This window comes from Gossypium hirsutum, chromosome A02 (genome assembly GCF_007990345.1).
Source record: "Gossypium hirsutum isolate 1008001.06 chromosome A02, Gossypium_hirsutum_v2.1, whole genome shotgun sequence".
Lineage (NCBI taxonomy): Eukaryota > Viridiplantae > Streptophyta > Magnoliopsida > Malvales > Malvaceae > Gossypium > Gossypium hirsutum.
Genome location: NC_053425.1, coordinates 43987239 through 44009696, shown reverse-complemented (window position 1 = coordinate 44009696; position 22458 = coordinate 43987239). Strand labels below are relative to the sequence as shown.

The window sequence follows — 22458 nt, the reverse complement described above, 5'->3', positions numbered from 1 at the left end:
TAGCTTAGGTAGTAGGTGTTGGAAAAAATCCAGTTTAAAAACAGTTTTTTTACACAACGAAAAATTAAAATTTTGAAAATCGATCAAGTGTGTGATATTTATAGCACTAAACCAACCGAATTCGTACCTATATTTTTGGCTTGGCGAATGTTTGTTGTTCTCGGCTTTCAACCAAACTATCTTCTTCACTATTCTCATACCACGAACTGCTTTGAGTGTGGGCTTGAGCCAATTGAATCGAAACATAGAACTAGAAACAAATTTCTATCCTTTTGGGGTGAAAAAGAAAATTCACTCTTCTTAATAGAAATCAGTAGAATTCTTGTTTCGAAAAAGTATATGTAATAGTTGAGAATAAATTCTTTCTATTTTTCAGGTGAATAATAATCTATTAAAATTTTGTTAATATCTCTACCGGTACCATCTATTTATAGAAAGAGAAGGTAGAACCCTTGTTAAGTTGTAGTGGTTTATTTCAAATAGAAAAACAATATTCTATATAGAATAGGACTAGGGGTGGACAGCACACCCTAGTATTTCTACTAGGGTTTCCACCCCCTTCATGTCCATGAGGGGTTTTTGGGCCTCTCTCACATTAGGTCCAATTGCAAGTACTTCCAATGCAGCTTGGCTTCCAAACATGTCCTCTAGCTTACCTTGAATTGCTTTAGTAGTCTTACAGCTCTCCAGTTGTTTATATAAAGTGTTGGTCATGCTTGCTAACATATAGCAACAAGTTAACTCATTAGACTCTTCCCAGCATTTTCTAGCCTCAACTTGAATGGCCGGAGGGCACTTAGTATCAAGAACTGTTTTAAGTTTCTCACAGCTTAGTGCAATTATCAAGTTCCTTTTCCATTCATTATAGTTGTTTCCATTCAGTTTGTTTTTAGTGAAAATATTCAATAAGAGAGTTGGTGCCATTTTCGAACTGAAAATAAAAACATTCATATATTAATATCTTTATATTAAAAAAATGTTTGAATTTTTTTTGCAACATTATGATATACATTAAGATGATGCATGTGTCTTACATTAAACCTTGAAAACATTTGTAAGTCGTTACAATGATAATTCTCACTTATTGAATCAAGCCACCGTGGGGTGATTATGATCAACTAGTATGAACATGAATTCCATCGAATTAGTATATGAACCTAATTCCTTAAGCATTCATGCGTAATAATAATCATGTGACGTTTGGTCATCATTGTAACTTAAGTAGAGCTCCATGGGGAGTTACTTAACTAGAAGATCATGAGTGTATAACCATCAACTCAACACTTATCGCATCATGTGCCACAAATGAGTCATCACGGGAATATCTCATCAGGTAGCATGCTTTGACTAGTTATTCTCTTTTCAAGTTAGAATTTATTGACCTATCACATGATAATGCCTACCACAAGGGTCCATCCAATTATCATTTTATCAGAAGAGGATTCTTCTTACTTTCAGGAAATCTCCTCAGTGAAATCCACTTAGCAATCCTATTGTAGGATAATGCACTTGCCATGCCATCACAAGAGACCATTGATGAAGGCCGTAGATCTTGTTTAGGGATCTTCTCCCATTTAATATTTTAAAAAACATGCAAGGTTTTTATAATTTTCGGTTTCAATCATGTATGATCAATATATGCATGATAAATGCATGTTGTATACTTTCCTAAACCATATGCCATGCTTATCTCATATATGCATGACATACTATGAAAATTTTGCAATATTCACATTTAATTATTTACTAGAGTCAATCAAACAATTTTGATTCTCCACAATTTTTCTTTTAAGGGAAAAACCGAAGAATTGAATGTTAACCGTGAACTAGGTAGGGTCCAAGGAAAGGGAGGTGAGTCATATTTGATTACTTAAAACCCAAGCCTTTCCTTTCCAGATCCAATCCTAAACATGCACCTTCTCATTACCACACTTCTTATAGTAATCGAATAACTTAAATCAGTGAATGGAATAATACAACACATGTATTTTCTCATTACTACACTTTTCATCTTTAATAGATCAATTGTGGATCATTTTATACATATATATCACAATTATATCATAAAAAATTATTAAACAAATATATAAAGAAATGGGTGATAAAATAAAATTGCCAACCAAAATTTCCGTGGTTCTATTTTTAGAAAATAAATGAAAAACCAAAAAAAAAATACATAGTTTTTTGCTACAAGATATTCCTTGTGTCTTCGACCACCATCGCTCCATCTTCTCCTTGTCATAGACTCTTTTTTGGAAAAAATACATTTATTTCCCATGTCCTATGTCTGTTTCTGGCTTGTATGAATTCTATAAACAAAAAAATGATCCTACGTGGAGATGATAGTTTACGATCTATTTTCTAAGAATCACAGCATTGACAAAAATAATAATTATATAACAAATTTATATAATATTAATCAAATTCTTATCCAATATTAATCAAACAAGATGAAGAGAGATTCGGTCTTGGTTTACACCATAAACATAGCATAACCTGACGCTCTAATACCAATTGTTGGAAAAAATCCTATTTGTAAACGGTTTCCTTGCACATCAAAAAATTAAAATTTAAAAACCGATCTAGTTTGTGATATTTATAGAAATAAACCTTAAATGAATTCATACCTATGTTTTTAGCTTAGCAGACGTTTGTTGTTCCCGGCTTTCAACCAAATGATCTTCTCCGCTATTCTCAGACCATAATTGCTTCGAGTGTGGGCTTGAACCAATTGAATTGAAACCGAAAATTTTTTGGGGTAAAAACGAAAATTTTCTCTTCTTAATAGAAACCGGTAGAATTGTTATTCCAAAAAAATATATGTAATAGTTGAGAATAAATTCTCTCTATTTTTCGGCAGAATACAATCTATCAAGGTTTTGTTAGTAGCTCTATTGATGCCATCTATTTATAAGAAGAGAAGGTAGAACTCTTGTTGAGTTGTAATGGTTTATGTCAAATAGAAAAAAAATATCTTGCTTAGAATAGGACTAGGGTGGACGACACAACCTAGGATTTCTATTAGGGTTGTCGCCCCCTTTATGTCCATGAGGAGTTTTTTGGCCTCTCTCACATCGAGTCCAATCTCTCACACCCTAGTACTTTTTGGGCCTTTTTGACACAACACTCTGTAATCTGATCTAACCCGATTCAATTTTTCTATTTCCCAAAATAAACTTAAATATTTATCTATAAAATAATTTTCTCATCCCTTTTTTACCCTCAACAAAATTTAGATAATTTTACCTTGGAAAAATTTTGACAATATTTCCTTTGGTAAAATTTTGAGAAAATATGTTAAATATTTCACAACTTTTCCTATTCATTCTGCTCATCTCTATTCAAATACGCAATTCATTTCTGGTTTCAATGAGCTAGAGGAGGGACCGATTGGACATATGTAGTTGAGGCTCAAATGATTAATAATTAAGTTCTAACATTTCTCTTATTAATTATAAACTCATTTAGTCACGAAGTCATTCCACTATAGTATTGTGACTAAGCTCTCCCCAGCGACATACCATTACAAAAGCAATAATCCGGTGCTCGTCCAATGACCTTGTCATATGTGTGTTACGTTCATAGGATATCCTTGATCTCTTTGGGATAATATCCATTCTCCCAATATGATCCTATTTTATCTCATGGTAACCATTACATCTTCCTTTATGAAAATTCAATCACTATCAAATAGTGATCAAGTAATCTATCACAAAGACATACGACTTGTGTTCACGTTTACTTTTCATCAACCATGTAATGCCAATAAGAGGTTATCATTTACCCATGATTTGGGCTATAAATTCCATTATTATGAATGACTATACATAGTGTAGAAGTCATACACCCAACACACCAACTTTCGGTTCCTTATATATTTTAACTCAAGCTTTTCCTTTCATCAAAATGTACGAGTCATGCATACATAGTCTGCCATCCATTCAGGATTTAGGAATGCCACACTATGAACGTCACAAGTGAATAAATCCATAAACGGATTAAAGATCTATTCTACTTGGGTCTAGTCAATCACATCTATGTCTCTATTTTTTGGGAGTCATCTGTTTTGATGCCCAAGCTAAGGCATCTCCCTAATTGGACTTGATAGACGACATATTAGTCTTTTAATCGATTTTCTCAATTTTGATTATACTAAGGACATGTTTATCTTAGTCTACTAATACAAGCTAACTTTTCATACTACAATTCGGTCACGTAATACCGCTTAGTATCAGTTTAAACAATAGACAACTAATGAGCAACATTTGTTTCTATTTTGCTTTGCGTGCAAAAACCATGTGAGGAAAACCATACAAGGTATATTAATGTAATCAATGAATTTTTTATGAACTAATATTTTTGAAAAAATTACATGTTTATAAACAATATTCTACACTCAAGGCACCAGATCCAATAGTAGGAGGGACCTTGAAAGCGAGTCCTGTAAGATGCATTTTCAACTGAGAACACGTCCTATAGGGCATGCTTTTAGCGTCCTTACTGCCACCTCAATGTGTGTCTCTGCCCGTATGGACAAAAATAGGGTATTTACCAAGCCATATTTCTTACCCAAACTTTCAATCACCTACACAAACCAAATGACATATAACGTGGCATAAATAGGCATTCCAACCAATCTCAATCAAACCTAATTTATGTTATTTTCATACCAATAACTATATGACTCATCACATCATATTTTGCCAATTCAAATCATACCAAATTCATATTTACAATTCACTTAACAAGTTAACTTCATATATGTACTTTCTTGCCTAAATCACATGCATACCAAATCTCCAAATTTCAAATAGTATCTATAATGCCAATTCACAACAAGCATCACATATCAATTATTAATCACAAAACAAAAGACCATTTGCACATATATATACATAAAAAAATATACCAAAATAAGCCAAATCACATGGCTATACAAATAACCAAACATTCACCATTTACAAGCCAAATCAAATGGCTAAATTACTTACTAACATATATACCAAAATGACCATAACTCCTATACATGCCATATAACCAAATACATAAGTTCAAAAGTACCAAAATGATAGCTTGATAGTGTGATGAGATCTACGACAACTCCTGAATTCGAGCAGGCTTTGATAATCACTATAAAACACGAAAAAGTAGATAGAGTAAGCTATAAAGCTTAGTAAGCTCTTATGAATTAATAAGCAAAACTAACCATTCATTCATCATTCATTCAAGATTAATTCAATAATAAAACATTTAAAACACAATTATATTAATGCTTATTAACATACAAACTTACCTCGATCGCAAAAACGACGAAATGGATCGACAAGTCCTTTACTTTATTTTTCTCCGATCTAGATCTGAACTTCGTTTTTCTTGATCTATATAATAATATCAAATTTAACTTATTTAATTACCATTCTATTCAATCTAACCCAAAAAATCATATTGTTGCAACATTACATTTTTGCCCCTAATATTTCAACATCTTTACAATTTAGTCTTTAGCTCACAAAAATTCAAATTCGTGCAATAAGGTCTCTACCTGTAACATCACGAAATAGGACTATATTGCAAAAGTTGTAAAATGTGTGTTCTAGTTCACAAAGGTATCAAGTACTTGTGAGTAATGGATTTTTAAAGTGGAGGTCCTTGGATAGTAATTAGACCATTATACTAGTTTGGAGAAAAATACCTAAAGGAAAATAAAACACCATAGTTTTTAATTAAGGGCATTTTGGTCATTTAGTTATTAAAATGAATTAAAAATAAAATTAAAAACCAATTTTTGTCCATCTTCGTCATTAGGGTGAAATTTCAAGGTTTCTCCATAGCTGGGGTTTGTTCCAAGCTTCCAAGCTCCATAGTAAGTGATTCCAAGCCCCGTTTTTAATGTTCTTTACGTTTTTGGAGTCCCGGTAACTTGATTAAGCTTATTCTAGCAATAATTCAACATAGGGTTCATATTTGGAAAAATACCCATAGGTGAAATTTGTGTATTTTGGTGTTTTATGATAGAATATGAGGTTTTAAATTATGTTAGAAAACTTGTGCTACTTGGTTTTAAGTGAAAACGAGTAAAAGGGCTTAATTGGTAAAAATACCTAATAGTCATAAGTACATGTTAGAGTGAGAATTTGATGTTGTCATAGAAGGGAAAAATGATCAGCATGTCATAAAACATAAGAAAATAGGATGAAGTTTAAATTCCGAGCCTTGGGGAAAAAGTGTAAATATGTAAAAGTTTAGGGGAAAAAATGTAATTTTGCCAAAGTTTGGGTCAAGGATTGTGTTAATAAATGTGAGTATTAAATAAGCTAAAATTTTTTATTATAGACCAAGAAGAACAAAATTCGGAGTTAGACCGGGGAAAGAAAAAGATAGTGGACTAAATCGATATAGTTGATCGTATTTTGTTTCGAGGTAAGTTTGTGGTAAATAAATGCAATATTCTATTATTTTATGTTAATTTTGTTAATTTCCAGCATGTGTATATTTATTTTATGAAATTATTCAAAGAAGACTCAAGCATGAATTGACGGAGAAGTAATTTCAGAAAGTCCCAATTGAACCTTAGGAATGTGTAGGATACAAATGTCATGACATTAGGGTTTAAGAATACCATGTAAGACCATGCCAAGGCATGGCAATTGGTAAGGTTTCTAAGGCAAGGAAATCATGTAAGACCATGTCAAGACATGGTATTGATAAGTTACTATAAGGCAAAGGTCCCATGTAAGACCATGCCAAGGCATGGCATTGGTGAGTTCATAAGCAAGGATATCATGTAAGACCACGTCAAGACATGGCAATGGTAAGTTTCAAAAGGATACCACGTAAGACCATGACAAGTTATGGCAATGGTAAGGTGCCCGCATATCCTTAGTATTCCAAGTGGTTCAACGGGAAAATTTAAAGAGAATATCAAGGTAAGTTAAGGTAAGACGAGTTATACTAAAAAGGTAAGACAAGTTCATGCTAGAAGAGCAAAGGTAAGTACATAATGTTCATGTATGCTTGATAAGGGAAAAGGTAAGTAAAATGCATTAATAAATTTGATTAAGTAAGTAAGTATTTAAGTAAGTGAGTAAGTGAAGAAGTTTAAAATATGTCTATGACAATTAATGAAGTTGCATTAAGTAGTATCTTGCCAAGTAGTACGATAATTCTTATGAATGTTGTTATTTATTTGCATGCAAACTTACTAAGCTTAATTCTTAACCCCTTTATTTTCCTTCTTTTTATAGTTTTTTCAAGCTAACTTGGGGATCGTAAAGTACGTCGGAGGTCCGGGCACACTATCACGAGGATTATTTTGGTATAGCTAGTCGTTTCATTTTGAGTATGGCATGTATGGCATCGTAGCCATTTTGTGTGTATGATCTTATAATATGGCTGATGAATGATATGTAAATGCTTGATAATGATTAGCTGTTGGAATGGCTAATCAAGGACATGTTTGGTGTTATGTATGCCTAAATGCTAGTTATTCCATGGAAATCATGAAAAAGGTGAAATTAGCTTTAAAACAGTATCAGACAGCAATAATGACGTGAATTTGGAAAATCACTAAAAATAGTAGAATTGGATTTAGATAGTGAATAAGATATAGAATTAAAGCTTTATGAGTCTATTTTCATTTGGATGGAACAAAACAGGTATATGAGTTATATTTTATGAGATATTTAAATTTTTATGAAACAGGGCCAGAGTAGTTTCTCGATCCTCTGTTCTGACTTTGGAAATTCACCAAAAATTGTACAAAGATAATTAGAAGTCATTATTTACATGTAAAGATTCCTTATTTAGTCTAGTTTTATGAGAAATAAACATAATAATAATTTAAACTCTGTACAGGGTGATATTTAATTCAAAATACATAGGGGTCAGAGTAGTGGAACCCTGAAACAGGGGAGACTTTAACTAATAAACTGTACTAGTTGGCCTGACCAAAAATTCTAGAAAAAATTTAGTTGATAGATATATGAGTCTAGTTTCAAGGAAAATTTATGGAATTGGATTTTAAGTTTTGTAACTTGAGATATGAATTTTTAAGCGGCGTGACGTAGTTAGCCAGCTTGTCTAGAAGTTCTAAAATAAATTGTTTGAGCTGTTTAATTAATGAATTAAGTTCGTTAACACCTCGTGCTCGACTCTAGCGACGATCTTGGGTTTGGGGCGTTACACTACCCATGCTAGACAAAATTCCCTTATTAACATAGCAGAACATATTTTTCATTTATTTCACAATTTAACCACAAAATTTCCACATTTCACAAATAAATCCCTAATTAAAAATTTTATGAAAAATCTGTTAACAAATGCTGTTTATCTAACAACAACCATTTATTTTCTATCATCAAACATCAAAATACATATACATTCATCAATGGAAAAACCCTAAATATTTAACAATTTTGCAAATTAGTCCCTAGGCTAGCTAGATTAAGTTATAACGACTTCAAAAACATAAAAATCATTAAAAACCGGACAAAAATCGTACCTAATTGGAAAAATATGCCTTGGCTGAATGTCTAGCCCTACCAATGGTTTTCTCTTCTTCAATTTTTAGTGGAAGACTCCATAAAGAAGATGATACCTTTTTTTATTAATTTACTTATGTTTATTTATTAATTTACCAAAATAACCTTAGCTATTAACATGCATAACACTTAATTAAATGCCCATATTTGTCCACCTAAACAACCAATGGTCTAATTACCACTTAAGGACTCCCATTTTAAATTTCTATAGCTATTAGACACCTTTAGCTAATAGAACACAACTTTTACACTTTACGTGCTTTAGTTATTTTTATAAAATTTAGCATTCAAACTATAAAATTTCTTAACGAAATTTTCACACAATCATACTATCGTGTTGTAAACCTCAATTTAATTATAAATTAATTATTTCAACCTTGAATTTGTGATCTCGAAACCACTGTTCCAATTTGACTAAAAACTAGCTGTTATAACTCTCCCCCCTAAGGAATTTTCGTCCCCGGAAATATTACCAGAAAATAAGTTAGGGTACTGTTTTCTCATAGCTTCCTCAGGTTCCTACGTAGCTTCTTCGACACCGTGTCGTGGCCATAAAACCTTCACTAAAGCTATGCTTTTGTTTCTTAACTCTTTAACCTCTTGAGCTAAAATTCTGATTGGTTCTTTGCTATATGTCATATCAGACTGAATTTCAATTTCTGTCGGAGAAATTACGTGTGACGGATCTGATCTATATCGATGTAACATTGATACATGAAACACATTATGGATCTTTTCTAATTCTGACGATAAATCTAGTCAATATGCCACTGGCTCTATTCTTTCAAGAATCTCATACGGCTCGATAAATCGTAGACTCAACTTTCCTTTGCGACCAAAACAAAAAATCTTCTTCCACAGAGAAACTTTCAAGAATACTCTGTCATCGATTTGAAATTCAATGTCTTTACGTTTCAAATCTACATATGATTTCTGCTGATCTGAAGTTGCTTTTCAAACTGTCGTGAATTACTTTCACTTTATCTTCGGTCTTTCTAACCAAATCAACCCCGTGAATCTTTTTCTCACTAAGTTTCGTCCAATACAAAGGAGTTTGGCATTTGAAAACATACAATGCTTTATGCGGTGCCGTCTTTATACTCGATTGAAAACTATTGTTATACGTGAATTAAACCAACGATAAATATTTCTCCAAGTTGCCTTCAAACTTTAAAACACAACAACGAAACATATCTTCAAGAATCTGAATTACTCTCTTAGACTGACCATAGGTCTGCTGATGAAATGCAGTACTAAAGCGCAACCGTGTACCTAAAGCTTCTTGCAATTTCTTCCAAAATCATGACATAAACCTTGGATCTTTATCCGAAAGAATAGAAACTGGCACCCCGTGCAATCTAAATATCTCAGAGATAGACAACTCAGCTAGTCTATCAAGCAAAAAGTCTATACGTACCAGAATGAAATGTGTAGATTTCATCTGTCCATCAACAACAACCAAGATAACATCTTTCTTTTTTGAAAATAGAGGTAATCCCGATATAAAATCCATCGTATCATTATCCCATTTCCATTCTGGTATCATCACCGGCTGTAGTAGTCCCGAAGGCACTTGATGTTTGGCTTTAACTTGTTGACAAACCAATCATCTCGACATAAACTTTAAAATGTCTCGTTTCATGGCTGACCGCTAATCCAACTGTTTCAAATCATTGTACATTTTAGTACTCCTCGGATTAATAGATAAACAACCACTTTGTGCTTCGTGTAGATTTTTCTGAATAAGCTTGGAATTCTTTGGAACTCAAATTCTACCTCGGAACATTAAACAATCATCGGATCCGATCTGATACTCTGAATTTGTAGCCGATTCATGCCGCACTATTTTAGCTTGCAATTCATTATCACACTTCTGAGCTTCATGAATTTGCTAAAGAAATAATGGTTTAGCTTTTAATTCAGCTAAAATCAAACCATCATCAGACAAAGTTAATTGTGTGTTCATCGCCTGTAAAGCAAACAAAGATTTTCTACTCAGAGTATCCGCAACTACATTCGCTTTTCCTGGATGATAATCAATCACTAACTCATAATCTTTCAACAATTCGAGCCATCTTCATTGTCTCAAATTCAAATCTTTCTGAGTCATTATATACTTCAAACTTGTGTGATCAGTAAAGATGTGACACTTTTCACCAAATAAATAATGTCGCCAAATTTTCATTGCGAACACAGTAGCGGCCAACTCTAAATTGTGCGTCAGATAATTCTTTTCGTACGGTTTCTATTGTCTGGAAGCATAAGCGATCACTTTGCCTTCCTGCATCAAAGCACATCCTAAACCATTTAATGATGTATCATTAAAAATCACAAACTCTTTACCTGACTCAGGCTGAACTAAAACTGGTGTTCAGTTAACAATGCTTTCAACTGTTCAAAACTCTGTTGACATTTTTCAGACCATTCAAACTTCACATGTTTCTGTAGGAATCAAGTCATTGGTGCAGCAATCATTGAGAATCCTTTCAGAAAACACTAATAGTAGCCAGCTAATCCCAAAAAGCTTCTGACTTCAGATACATTTCTTGGTGGTTTCCAGTCAACAATCGCTGAATTCTTACTCGGATCAGCTCGGATGTCTTCCACTGAAATAATATGTCCTAAAAATCTAACCTCTCGAAGCCAAAACTCACTGTTGCTTAATTTAGAAAACAATTGCTTATTTCTCAAGGTTTGTAACACAATCCTCAAATGTTCAGCATGCTCAGATTCATCTCGGGAATAGATCAGAATGTCATCAATGAATACAACAACAAATCTATCCAAATACGGTTTAAAGATTCGATTCAGACACTTTTGGATCCAATACATATGCAGGATAAGCATTGCAACCATTTCTCACATATTTCTGTGCTAACATCGACGATATCACTATAGGCAACCCACTCGAATAATCGGATTCAATTTGAAGAATTACACTTTTCTAACATTTCAATTCAATAGTTTTCATCTATAATTCACAATAGCATCATGCAGAGTCAACCAATCCATATCCAAAATCACGTCGAATTCATCAGACGGTAAAAGCATCAAATCAGTTGAAAAATAGTAACCTCAAGTCATCAAAAGACAATTCTTACAAACTTTATCAACTAGGACATACTTGCCTATGGGGTTCGATACTTTAATCACAATTTCGGTAGGCTCAATAGGAAAAATCTTACTAGACACCAAATTCATACAGATATATGAATGAGTCGATCCAGGATCAATCAAGGCAATTACATTAGTGTCATAGAGAGAAAATGTACACGTGATAACATTTGGTGATGACACATCTTCGTAAGCTCGAATAGTGTGAGCTCTGGTTGGTGCTCTAGCCTCGGATCTGGTAGCAGAATCCTTTGTCACTCCTTTGCTACTAGTCACATTTCCCATATTTCTAGGTGGTCTCCCTCTAGCAACTGTATTACTCTGTCTTTCATTTTGATACTTGTCTTTCTCGGGTAACTCAGGATAGTCCCGAATAAAGTGATCTAGCAAGCCACATTTGAAACAAGCTTTATTTTTCATCCAATAGTATCCAAAATGCCATCTTCCATACTGTTGACACTCAGGTTTGTTGGTTTTGACACTACCAACACTCGGTACTGAAGTGGCTTGAGTTTTAGGACTCGTGTATTGCTTTCCACGATCTCTGTTAGAATACCCCACTGAAGCTTTTGAATGATTATATGAATCCTATGATTTATTTGACGAAGAGTGATAGGGTTTACTCATCAACCTCTTTCTCAAATCTCTAGCCTCATAGTCAGCTTTTCTCTTCTCTTTGCCAAGTTCCTCGCCTTTGCAAGCTCTGTTGACTAACACAACAAATTCTTTCAACTCTAGAATATTGACTAAAAGTCTGATGTCTTTATTTAACCCGCATTTGAATCGCTTATACATAACTGACTCCGTGGATACACATTTTCGAGCATATTTTTTGAGTCTCAAAAATTCTCTCTTGTACCCTGTCACAAACATTCAACCCTATTTCCACTCTAGAAATTCTTTACATTTTTGATCGATAAACCACTGGCTTACGTATTTCTTTCTAAACTCAGTTTGAAAGAATTCTCACGTAACTCTTTCTCTCGGAACCATTGATATCAAAGTATTCCACCACTGATATGCAATATCTATCAGAAGAGATACAACGAATGTAACACATTCAACTGGCGTGCTAGACAGTTCATCAAAACTTGGATCGCATTCTCAAGCCAAAACTCATCTCTCTCAGGATCGTCATCAACGATAGCTCTAAACTCTTCAGCCCCATTCTTTCGAATTTTATCCACAGACGGTTTACTCAATTGTAAAGGTCCCAAACCTTGAGGAGCTAAGGGGACCGGTTGGGGAATAGGTGGGGGTGGAGGTTGCTGAGCAACCGAATTAGTTTGGACAAACTCAGTGAACCATTCGTTCATAATTTGGAAGAAGACTTCTTTGGCCTCTCCTCCCTGACTACCAGACACCAGTCTTGACTCAAATTGCGCTACTTCGTGCACCAAGGCTGGCAATAATCTCAACATCATCAGCCACTACTCAATTGAGATCCATTACTATATTAAAACACAGTTTTAAAACTGTCAAGAGATATCACACTATCACAGCTTGTATATGGCATGTATAGCTAGACTCTCACTTATGCTACGTTAGTCCTAGAATCGACTAAACTGTAGCTCTAATACCAATAAATGTAACACCCCTAACCCGTATCCATTGCCAGATTAAGGTTACGGAGTATTACAGGACTTATTTCATAAACAATCATCATAATCAATTTTCGTATCCAATAAAATGCATTCACAATCAATCACAATGTCTTTACTAAGAGCTTACGAGGCCCAAAACATGCATTAGAAGTGGTTCAGGACTAAACTGATAACTCAGAAAATTTTTGGAATACTTAGAAAATTTTACAAAATATAGGGGACACAAGCCAATGTGTCACAGGCCGTGTGGATATTCAAAATGGAATCACATGGCCGTGTCCCGTCTCATGTCCGACCCTGTGTAACTCTCTGACTTGGGTCACACAACCAACATACACGTCCTTGTGACTAGCCCGCGTGCCCTTCAAAATGGCCATACACGCCCTGTAGGGTATATTGACATATGCCACACAGCCAAGCCACATGCCCGTGTGCTGGGCTATGTGGAGCATACTGACTTGATTTCTAATTAAACACTAGGGGCCAAAGGGCCGTGTCACCTGGTCGTGTGTCACACACTGCTGAGACACACTCTCGTGTCTCTGTCCGCATGGACAAAATAGGCTATTTACCAAGCCATATCTTACCCAAACTTTCAATCATCTACACAAACCAAATGACATATAACATGGCATAAATAGGCATTGCAACCAGTCTCAACCAAGCTTAATTTATGTTATTTTCCTACCAATAAATATATGACTCATCACATCATATTTTGCCAATTCAAATCATATGAAATTCACATTCATAATTCACTTAACTAGTTAACTTCATATATGTACTTTCTTACCTAAATCCCATGCACACCAAATCTCCAAATTTCAAACATATGGTATCCATAATGCCAATTCACAACAAGCATCACATAACAGTTATTAATCACATAACACAAGGCCATTTGCACATATATATACATAAAACAATATACCAAAATAAGCCAAATCACATGGCTATACACGTAACCAAACATTCACCATTTACAAGCCAAATTAAATGGCTAAATCACTTACTAACATATATACCAAAATGACCATAACTCCTATATATGCCATATAACCAAATACATAAGTTTAAAAGTACCAAAATGATAGCTTGATAATGTGATGAGATCTTCGACGACTCCCAAATCCGAGTAGGCTTCGATAATCACTATAAAACACGGAAAAGTAAATAGAGTAAGCTATAGCTCGTACTAATTAATAATCAAAACTCACCATCCATTCACCATTCAAGTAATATGAACATAAGGAATTACATAACCATTTAATCATAAGATTAACATATATTCAATCACATAATTGATCATGAACTCACAAATTTCATGGATTCAATGCTCATATAATTTCCGTACATACTTGTATTGATACGTTTTTATTTCTCACCATTTCATATTTTCGATATACCCGTTGAACCATTCAGAATAATATCAGATACCCGAGAATCTCGCACCCTAAGTGCCCAATACATTACCGAAGCTATCTCAATCTCATATCTCATATAATGCTTACTCTCGAGCTATCGACAGGTCTGCTCACACAAGCTGATAGTCATGACGTAGCTATACAATGCTGCTCACACAAGCTAATGAGAACCCGCAACACATGTTGAAAAACTCAGCCACCGGTAGGACGTACGGACCAGCACCCAAACACATAACCCCTATTGACATGTCAATCGTATCCTAATCTATTCTTAAGGTTCAACTGGGATTTGACATTGCCGAATCTTCATCAAACATATCTGTAAGGTCGTATTCAAGATTAATTAAATGATAAAGTATTTAAAACACAATTATATTAATCTTATTAACATACAAACTTAACCTCGATCGCAAAAACGACAAAATGGACCGATTAGTCCAATACTTTGTTTTTCCCCCGATCTAGATCTGAACTTCGTTTTTTCTTGATCTACATAATAATATCAAATTTAACTTATTTAATTATCATTATATTCAATTTAACCCAAAAAATTATATTATGAAAAAATTACATTTTTGCCCCTAATATTTCAGCATCTTTATAATTTAGTCCTTAGCTCACAAAAATTCAAATTCTTGCAATTAGGTCCCTACCCATGTAGCTGAAATTCCTTTATTAACATAGCAACCCATATTTTTCATTTATTTCAATATTTAACCACAAAATTTCCACATTTCACAAATAAATTCGTAATTAAAAGTTTTATAAAAAATCTTTTAACAAATGTTGTTTATCTAACAACAACCATTTATTTTCTATCATCAAACATAAAAATACATATACATTCATCAATGGAAAAACCCTAAACCTTTAAAAGTCTTGCAAATTAGTCCCTGGGCTCGCTAGATTAATTTACAACGACTCTAAAAACATAAAAAATATTAAAAACGGGACAGAAATCGTACCTAATTGGAGAAAATGCCTCGACCAAATGTCTAGCCCTAACTATGGTTTTCTCTTTTATAATTTTCAGTGGAAGACTCCATAAAGAAGATGATACCTTTTTTTTATTAATTTACTTATGTTTATTTATTAATTTACCAATAACCTTAGCTATTAACATGCATGACACTTAATTAAATGCCCATATTTGTCCACTTAAACAACCAACGATCTAATTACCACTAAAGGACTCCCACTTTAAAGTTCTATAGCTATTAGATACCTTTAGATAATAGAACACAACTTTTACACTTAACGCGATTTAGTCCTTTTTATCAAATTCAGTATTCAAACTATAAAATTTCTTAACAAAATTTTCACACAATCATACTATCATGCCTTACCTGAGGCTTGGCCCATTTTTAAACAAGCCTTATTTTTTTTGAAGCCCATTTTTTGGGCTTATATTTTTGCCCAAACCCTCTCACATTTCGGGCGGGCCTTTGGGTCGGGCCGTGTGGCCAGACCCATAATCAGGTTTACCCATGTCTCAGGCTGTGTGGACATGAATTTGCCCAAAATCAAGCCATTTCCAATGCCATAACATGCAGAAACCTATAGGTCTTTTGTGCACATATCTAAGACTTCTAATCCTTAGGAAAACATGCATATAATGACCAATTCAGTAGTACTATATCAACCAACCAATATGCCATTCAAGGTACCTCAATTACGTTCATTCAAATCTTACCTAAACATGTATATCTTACCACTTTTCAATCATACACATCTAGCTCAATGCCTTCCCAAAACATATAAGATCTTGATTGTATTGAAACCAATTCAACACAAACCATTTTAGCCATTCAAACATGCAACATAACATATCCATATTAACATATGCTAACAAGGGATCAAAAGTACCAAACCAAGTACCTTATACAAACCAAGTCATCAAACAAACATTCAACTAAATATCATTATAAGTCCACCTATACATGTCATTATAACCCTGGCCAAAACATGAAAAACTACCGATATTTATGCTAGATAGTGTGATAGTTCTCCGATGAGCTTCCAAACTGATCGAACTTTTGATTATCTATAAAACATAGGAAAGAAACCTACGTAAGAACATAATGCTTAGTAAGTTCGTAGAACATGAAAAACAACTTACCATTTCATCTAAATAACATTAAGTATATGTATAATGTAATCCAACGATAAGCTTGGCACAGGCCTAAGCATCATTATCAATAGTGCACAAGTTAGTGCAGTATTACATAAGTTACTTGAATTAAACATAACATAAGCCATTTCTACATGAACACAGTTCATTTGATTCATTTACCTTTTTATGTGCATATGCATTATTCCATTTGGAAACTTACCTTTTCAGGTCCTTCTAATGCCCGTCGAATCAACTAGAATATCATCAGATACTTGGGAAAGCTCACATGAAGTGTGCTTAAACATATAACCGTAACCTTTTCTTTACATCATTGCTCACACGAGCTGTGGATCGAAATGTAAACTACACGATGCTTTTCACACGAGCCGTGGAGAATCCGCAACAAATGCAGGGCCTCAGCCATCGATAGGACATTCAAGACTAGCACCCAAAACATGAAATCCCTAATGACATGTCATTTGTATCCTACGAATTCCTAGGGTTCCACCGGGACTCGATAACCTTCATGGCATTTCTTTGGATATACATTGATTAATAGCTTTAGAAATACATAATAACATACAATTGAGTAACATGAATATAGTAATCCGTACATGCGAACTTACCTCGACTACTAAGGCGTAGGGACATAATCGACTAATCCGAGGCTTTAGCTTTTCCTCGATCTAGATTCGTATGTGTTCTATCTTGATCTAAATAGAAAAATTCAATCCATTTAATATCCCCAGCATTCGATTTAGACCACATTCATATTTTTTTAAATTACTATTTTGCCCCTAACATTTTAACTTTTCAAAATTTAGTCCTTAAACTCATAAATTGAAATTTAAACATTTTAATCCTCTTCTCAAGCTAGTCGAATTCTCTAGGGACTTAAACCAAACCATACAAACCATCATTTCATAAATTTAGCATGAACTTTTACTATTTTTTAAAAATAGGTCCCTAAATACAATTTTCATTAAAAATCACTTTACAAAACTTGTTTATTTATCAACAAGGACTCATAATCTATCATTAAACATCAAGAATCATACAAATCATTCATGGAATCACCCTCAATCTTTAGCAGTTTTACAAATTGATCCCCGGGCTAAGCTAAAACGACTTCAAAAACAAAAAAATCATTAAAAATAGGACACGAAAACACTTACATGCAAGAGAGGAAACCAATCGAATGATCAAACCCTAAAATGGATTCTTCTCCTTCAATATTTCGGTGGAAAAATAACATGAAGAAGATGATACATCTTTTCTTTACTTTAATTTTACGTTTATTTATTAATTTACTATTTTAACCTGAGCTTTAAACTTAAAAATCACTTAATTTGTGTCCATAAAAGTCTATTAACTATTTGAATGGTCTAATTATCATCTAAGTCCACTCAGTTTAAAATTTCATATGAATTTAGCCATTTTAACAAATAGAACTCCACTTTTGCACCTTTTATGATTTAGTCCTTTTCACTTAATTATACATGCAAACATCAAAATTTCTTGATGAAATTTTAATACAACCCTAATAAGATCCCATAAACATTAAAATATTAATAAAATAAAAAATTTCTCATCAGATTTGTTGTCCCAAAACCACTGTCCCGATTTCACTAAAAATGGGATGTTACAAATGTGCTGATAATGCCTTGTATATAAGTAATGGAAGAGGATTTAGCCGTGGATCTCTGGTAAGGATCCACCATTAAGAGCCGTGATCTCTTGCACACATGCGCATTAAAACAAATAATTTTTGAAAAACTATTTTGTGGAGTGCTTTTAACTACAAGCGTACAATGTTAGTTGTAATATTTGTAGTTCCGATGGAATAATGAGTGTAACAGCCCAAATATCGGTGTAATCAGAACAGTGGTTTTGGGACCACAAATCAGAGTTGAAAATAAAATTTACTTTATTTTATTTATGATCCGTATTATATTAGAAATGTTGTGTGAAAATTTTGATAAGAAAATTTTACTGATTATGTGCTTAATTACGAGAAGGACTAAATCGCGTAAAATACAAAAGTTAAATTCTAGTAGCTACAAAGATTGAATAGCTATGGAATTCAAAACTTGAGGTCCTTATATGGTAATTAGACCATTAATAAAAAATTGGTAGATATTTTTGGATGATTCATCCATGGAAAATTAGAAAAAGGCTAAGGACTAAATTAGAAATTAAAATTATTAAAGATGTCAAATTGATTAAATAGAAATGAAAATAATTTTTATCATCTGCTTCCCCAAAAAAATACATGGAAACCCTAGGAGAGAGAAAAGAAACTTTCATGGCCGAATTGGGTAAGTTTCCTTGGCCCGTTTTTAGTAATTTTGATATTTTTAAAATCGGGATAGCTTAATCTATCTATTTGGGGGATTAATTTGAGAAGTTATCAAAGTATGGAAAATGGGTCATGGATGTATATGCTAAAAATTAGAAATTTATGGTAGAAAATGAAATGTTGTTGATAGATAAACAACTTTTACAAAGTGATTTTTGATGAAAACTTGAGGGACTAAAATGTAAAGTTTTGAAATTGAAGAAAGATGTTGAATTTTTATGAATACATGTGCTGTAAATTTTGTAATGGGATTTCGGTTAGGCTTGGAATAGGGAGTAAATTGCACAAATTTTATTTTCCGAGCCTAAGGATGAAATGGGAATTAATGAAAAAGTTAAGGGAAAATGATAATTTTCCTTAAGATGTAAATTGAGTCCAAATGAGTATGAAATATGATAAATTGATGTAAAATTTACTTGTATAGATCCAGATAGACCAAATTCAAAGCTAGAACGAGGAAAGAGGAAAATGTTGAATTAGTAGATTTTACGTACACGAACCTTGTCGAGGTAAGTTCGTGTAACTAAATTATGTATTTTATATGCTTGAATTAGATGTTGTGTTTCTGAATTGTATAAATATCATATATGTATATGACATTGAAAATATACCTGACAAAGCCCGATCAACGATAATGCCCGATAAAGGATAAACGATAAAATGTTACTTTTATGCTTGGAATGAATGTGGAATGTGATCATTTAAATTATATGAATTTTATAAATGTATGAAATAATCACATGTCGGGGAATTCTTGGAAATGTTAAATCTCGTTTGAATAAATGGAAAACCGATGGATATGTGATTTTCGAATGAATTAGGTCTTGCATTTGTTGCTGACGGGATTTAGCTCGGACGAGTAATCCTATTAACCTCATTACAGAAAAGATTTAGCCCGGATAGGTAATCTTGATATAAGTCCTCTCGAGCATATGTTATAGATTGGATTTAGCTCGTACGGGTAATCCAGAACAAGCTCTTTTGAGCATATGTCATAAAAAGGATTTAGCCTGGACTGATAATCCTATTGCATACATGTGTGGCTCAAGAGTATGCTCTTTGATATAGTACCCTATGGGTACCATTGGACATGAATTGACGGATCTTGATTCATACACCTCGAGTGTACTGCCTGCGTATCCATCGATATTTTAGATAATTTCAACGGGTAAAAGTTCTTGATATGAGAAGATATGAAGAAGAAATGAGTTTTTACACATATCGACCTGAAATACATGAAAAGACGATACGTGATAATTGATATATGGAAATATGAAATGATGATATGGTACATGGAATTTTTTTAATGAGTATGTACATCTTTGATTATAGAGTTGTACACCTTGAGTGTAGTAATCATGACCTTGATATTCCGAGTAATATGGGTAAAGTTCTGATAAGAAATGATCTGAACTTGAGATGAACTGTAATGAAATTGTACTTGTAATATAAAGAGATGATTTAGACATGTTAAATGAATACATATTGTGGAAAGCATATGTGCATGGAAACTTGATTGTTGTTGAGCCCATATATGTTTGTAATGTTATTATGGATTATATGACGAATAAGTGCAATGAGGGTATGTGTAGGCTTCAGGGAAAATTGATTGAAAATGCCTTATATAGTTACCTCAAAATAGAATGAATGGTAAGTTAAGTACCATGTTATATGAACTTACTAAGAATTTATGCTTACTTAGTTTTATTTCCTTGTTTTACAGTAAATCGAAAGCTCGTTGGATTGGAAGCTTGGCGGAGATCACTCACACTATCCATTGGCCCATGTTGGCACAATATGGTAAATCAATTATGGTTGTAATGGCATGTATAGGATATATTGGCCATATTGGCATGTAAATGTAAATGATGCTTATAATCTAGCCATTGCTATGGTTAGTAATGGTTTGTTTTAATATACTTGTAATGTAAAACTATGGTAGGTACATATATGTTAAGTAGTTGATCAAACTACGTCTAACTTGAGGACTTAACTAAAGGAAGATTATAGGCATGTATGCATGAAATGATATGCCCTGATTAATGATGGAATTTGCTTGATTTGAGTGCTTGAAATGGTTGGTATTTGGATGTGTGATTCAAGTGCAGGTCATTGGTATGATTTTGGGTAAGAAATGAAGTTAGGCCGTGTGTTCCCTACACCTTAAATTCGAGAGAATGGAATGTTTAGAATTGAGCACACGGGCAGAAACACGGCGTGGGTCTCAATCGTGTGTTCTACACGACTTAGAACATGAGTGTGTGTCTTGGTCATGTAAAACCTGCACCTAATTTCGAAATGAATTAATTAACTACATGGCGTGGGTCTCAATCGTGTGGTCTACACGACTTAAAACATGGGCGTGTGGCATGGCTGTGTGCACAAGTCAGAGAGTTACACAGCGTCGAACACAGCATCTAGCACGGGCGTGTCCTAGGGTCACAGGGGCATGTCCTTTGGGCCACACGGGTGTGTGAGCCCTGTAACTTGGAAACTTTTTGAAATGTCATGAAAAAATTCTTAGAGTTCCCGATTAAGTTCCAACTTGATTCTAATGCTCGTATTGGGCCTCGAGGGTCCAATTAAGGAACATTTTGAATGATCTTGGTTAATGAAAAGTAATTTACTTAAATTATTTGTAAAATGTTCTGGAAGTTTTAGTAATGTTCTGAAGCCCTGTTCTGATGATGGATAGGGGTTAGGGGTGCTACAAGGAGTATTCCAAGGGGTCGTACCCAAAGGATTGCCAAGTGGGTAAATGTGTTTATCATGTTAATTACAAGTTAAAAAATTACTTATCTAATCGAGTTAGAAATTACTAGTGCAAGTCCGAATAAAATGATTTATAAACTATAATCAAACTATTAAATAAACTAACTAAGCTAAACTTTCTTCCCAATGTTTTAGATAATGTTAATGATTAAATGATGGTCGATTTATTGGTTGAGTGCTAATTAAACTAATGAGCTTACACTATTTTCATTGGTTGCCACTCTTAGATAGGAATCTCCTCTCAGTTCATTCTAGACAAAAGGTACCACCTAAGATTACCTCTTGGTCTCACATAGGCATATAGATTACCTCTCATTCTCCCTACTCGACACGATTATATCGAACTATCTAAGGATAAAATCTCCTCACCATCTCGTTTATCTAGGTTTTCCATTAGAGGCGTCATTTCTAACATATTAAGCATTTCGATATAATCGAACAATCAATCAATCTAGAATAGACATTCAATTAAGCTAATAAATAACCAATCAACCAACCATCCAACGACTAGCACATGATAAAACATAACATC

At 33.6% G+C, this 22458-nt stretch overlaps 1 protein-coding gene across 1 annotated transcript; it reads right to left on the bottom strand.

Moving 5' to 3' along the window:
* Window positions 1–510: 510 nt before the first annotated feature.
* LOC107952238 (uncharacterized) lies at window positions 511–924 on the bottom strand. Its single transcript, XM_016887507.1, has one exon. The coding sequence runs from the start codon at window positions 922–924 to the stop codon at window positions 511–513; it is 414 nt and encodes a 137-aa protein (XP_016742996.1).
* Window positions 925–22458: the final 21534 nt, after the last annotated feature.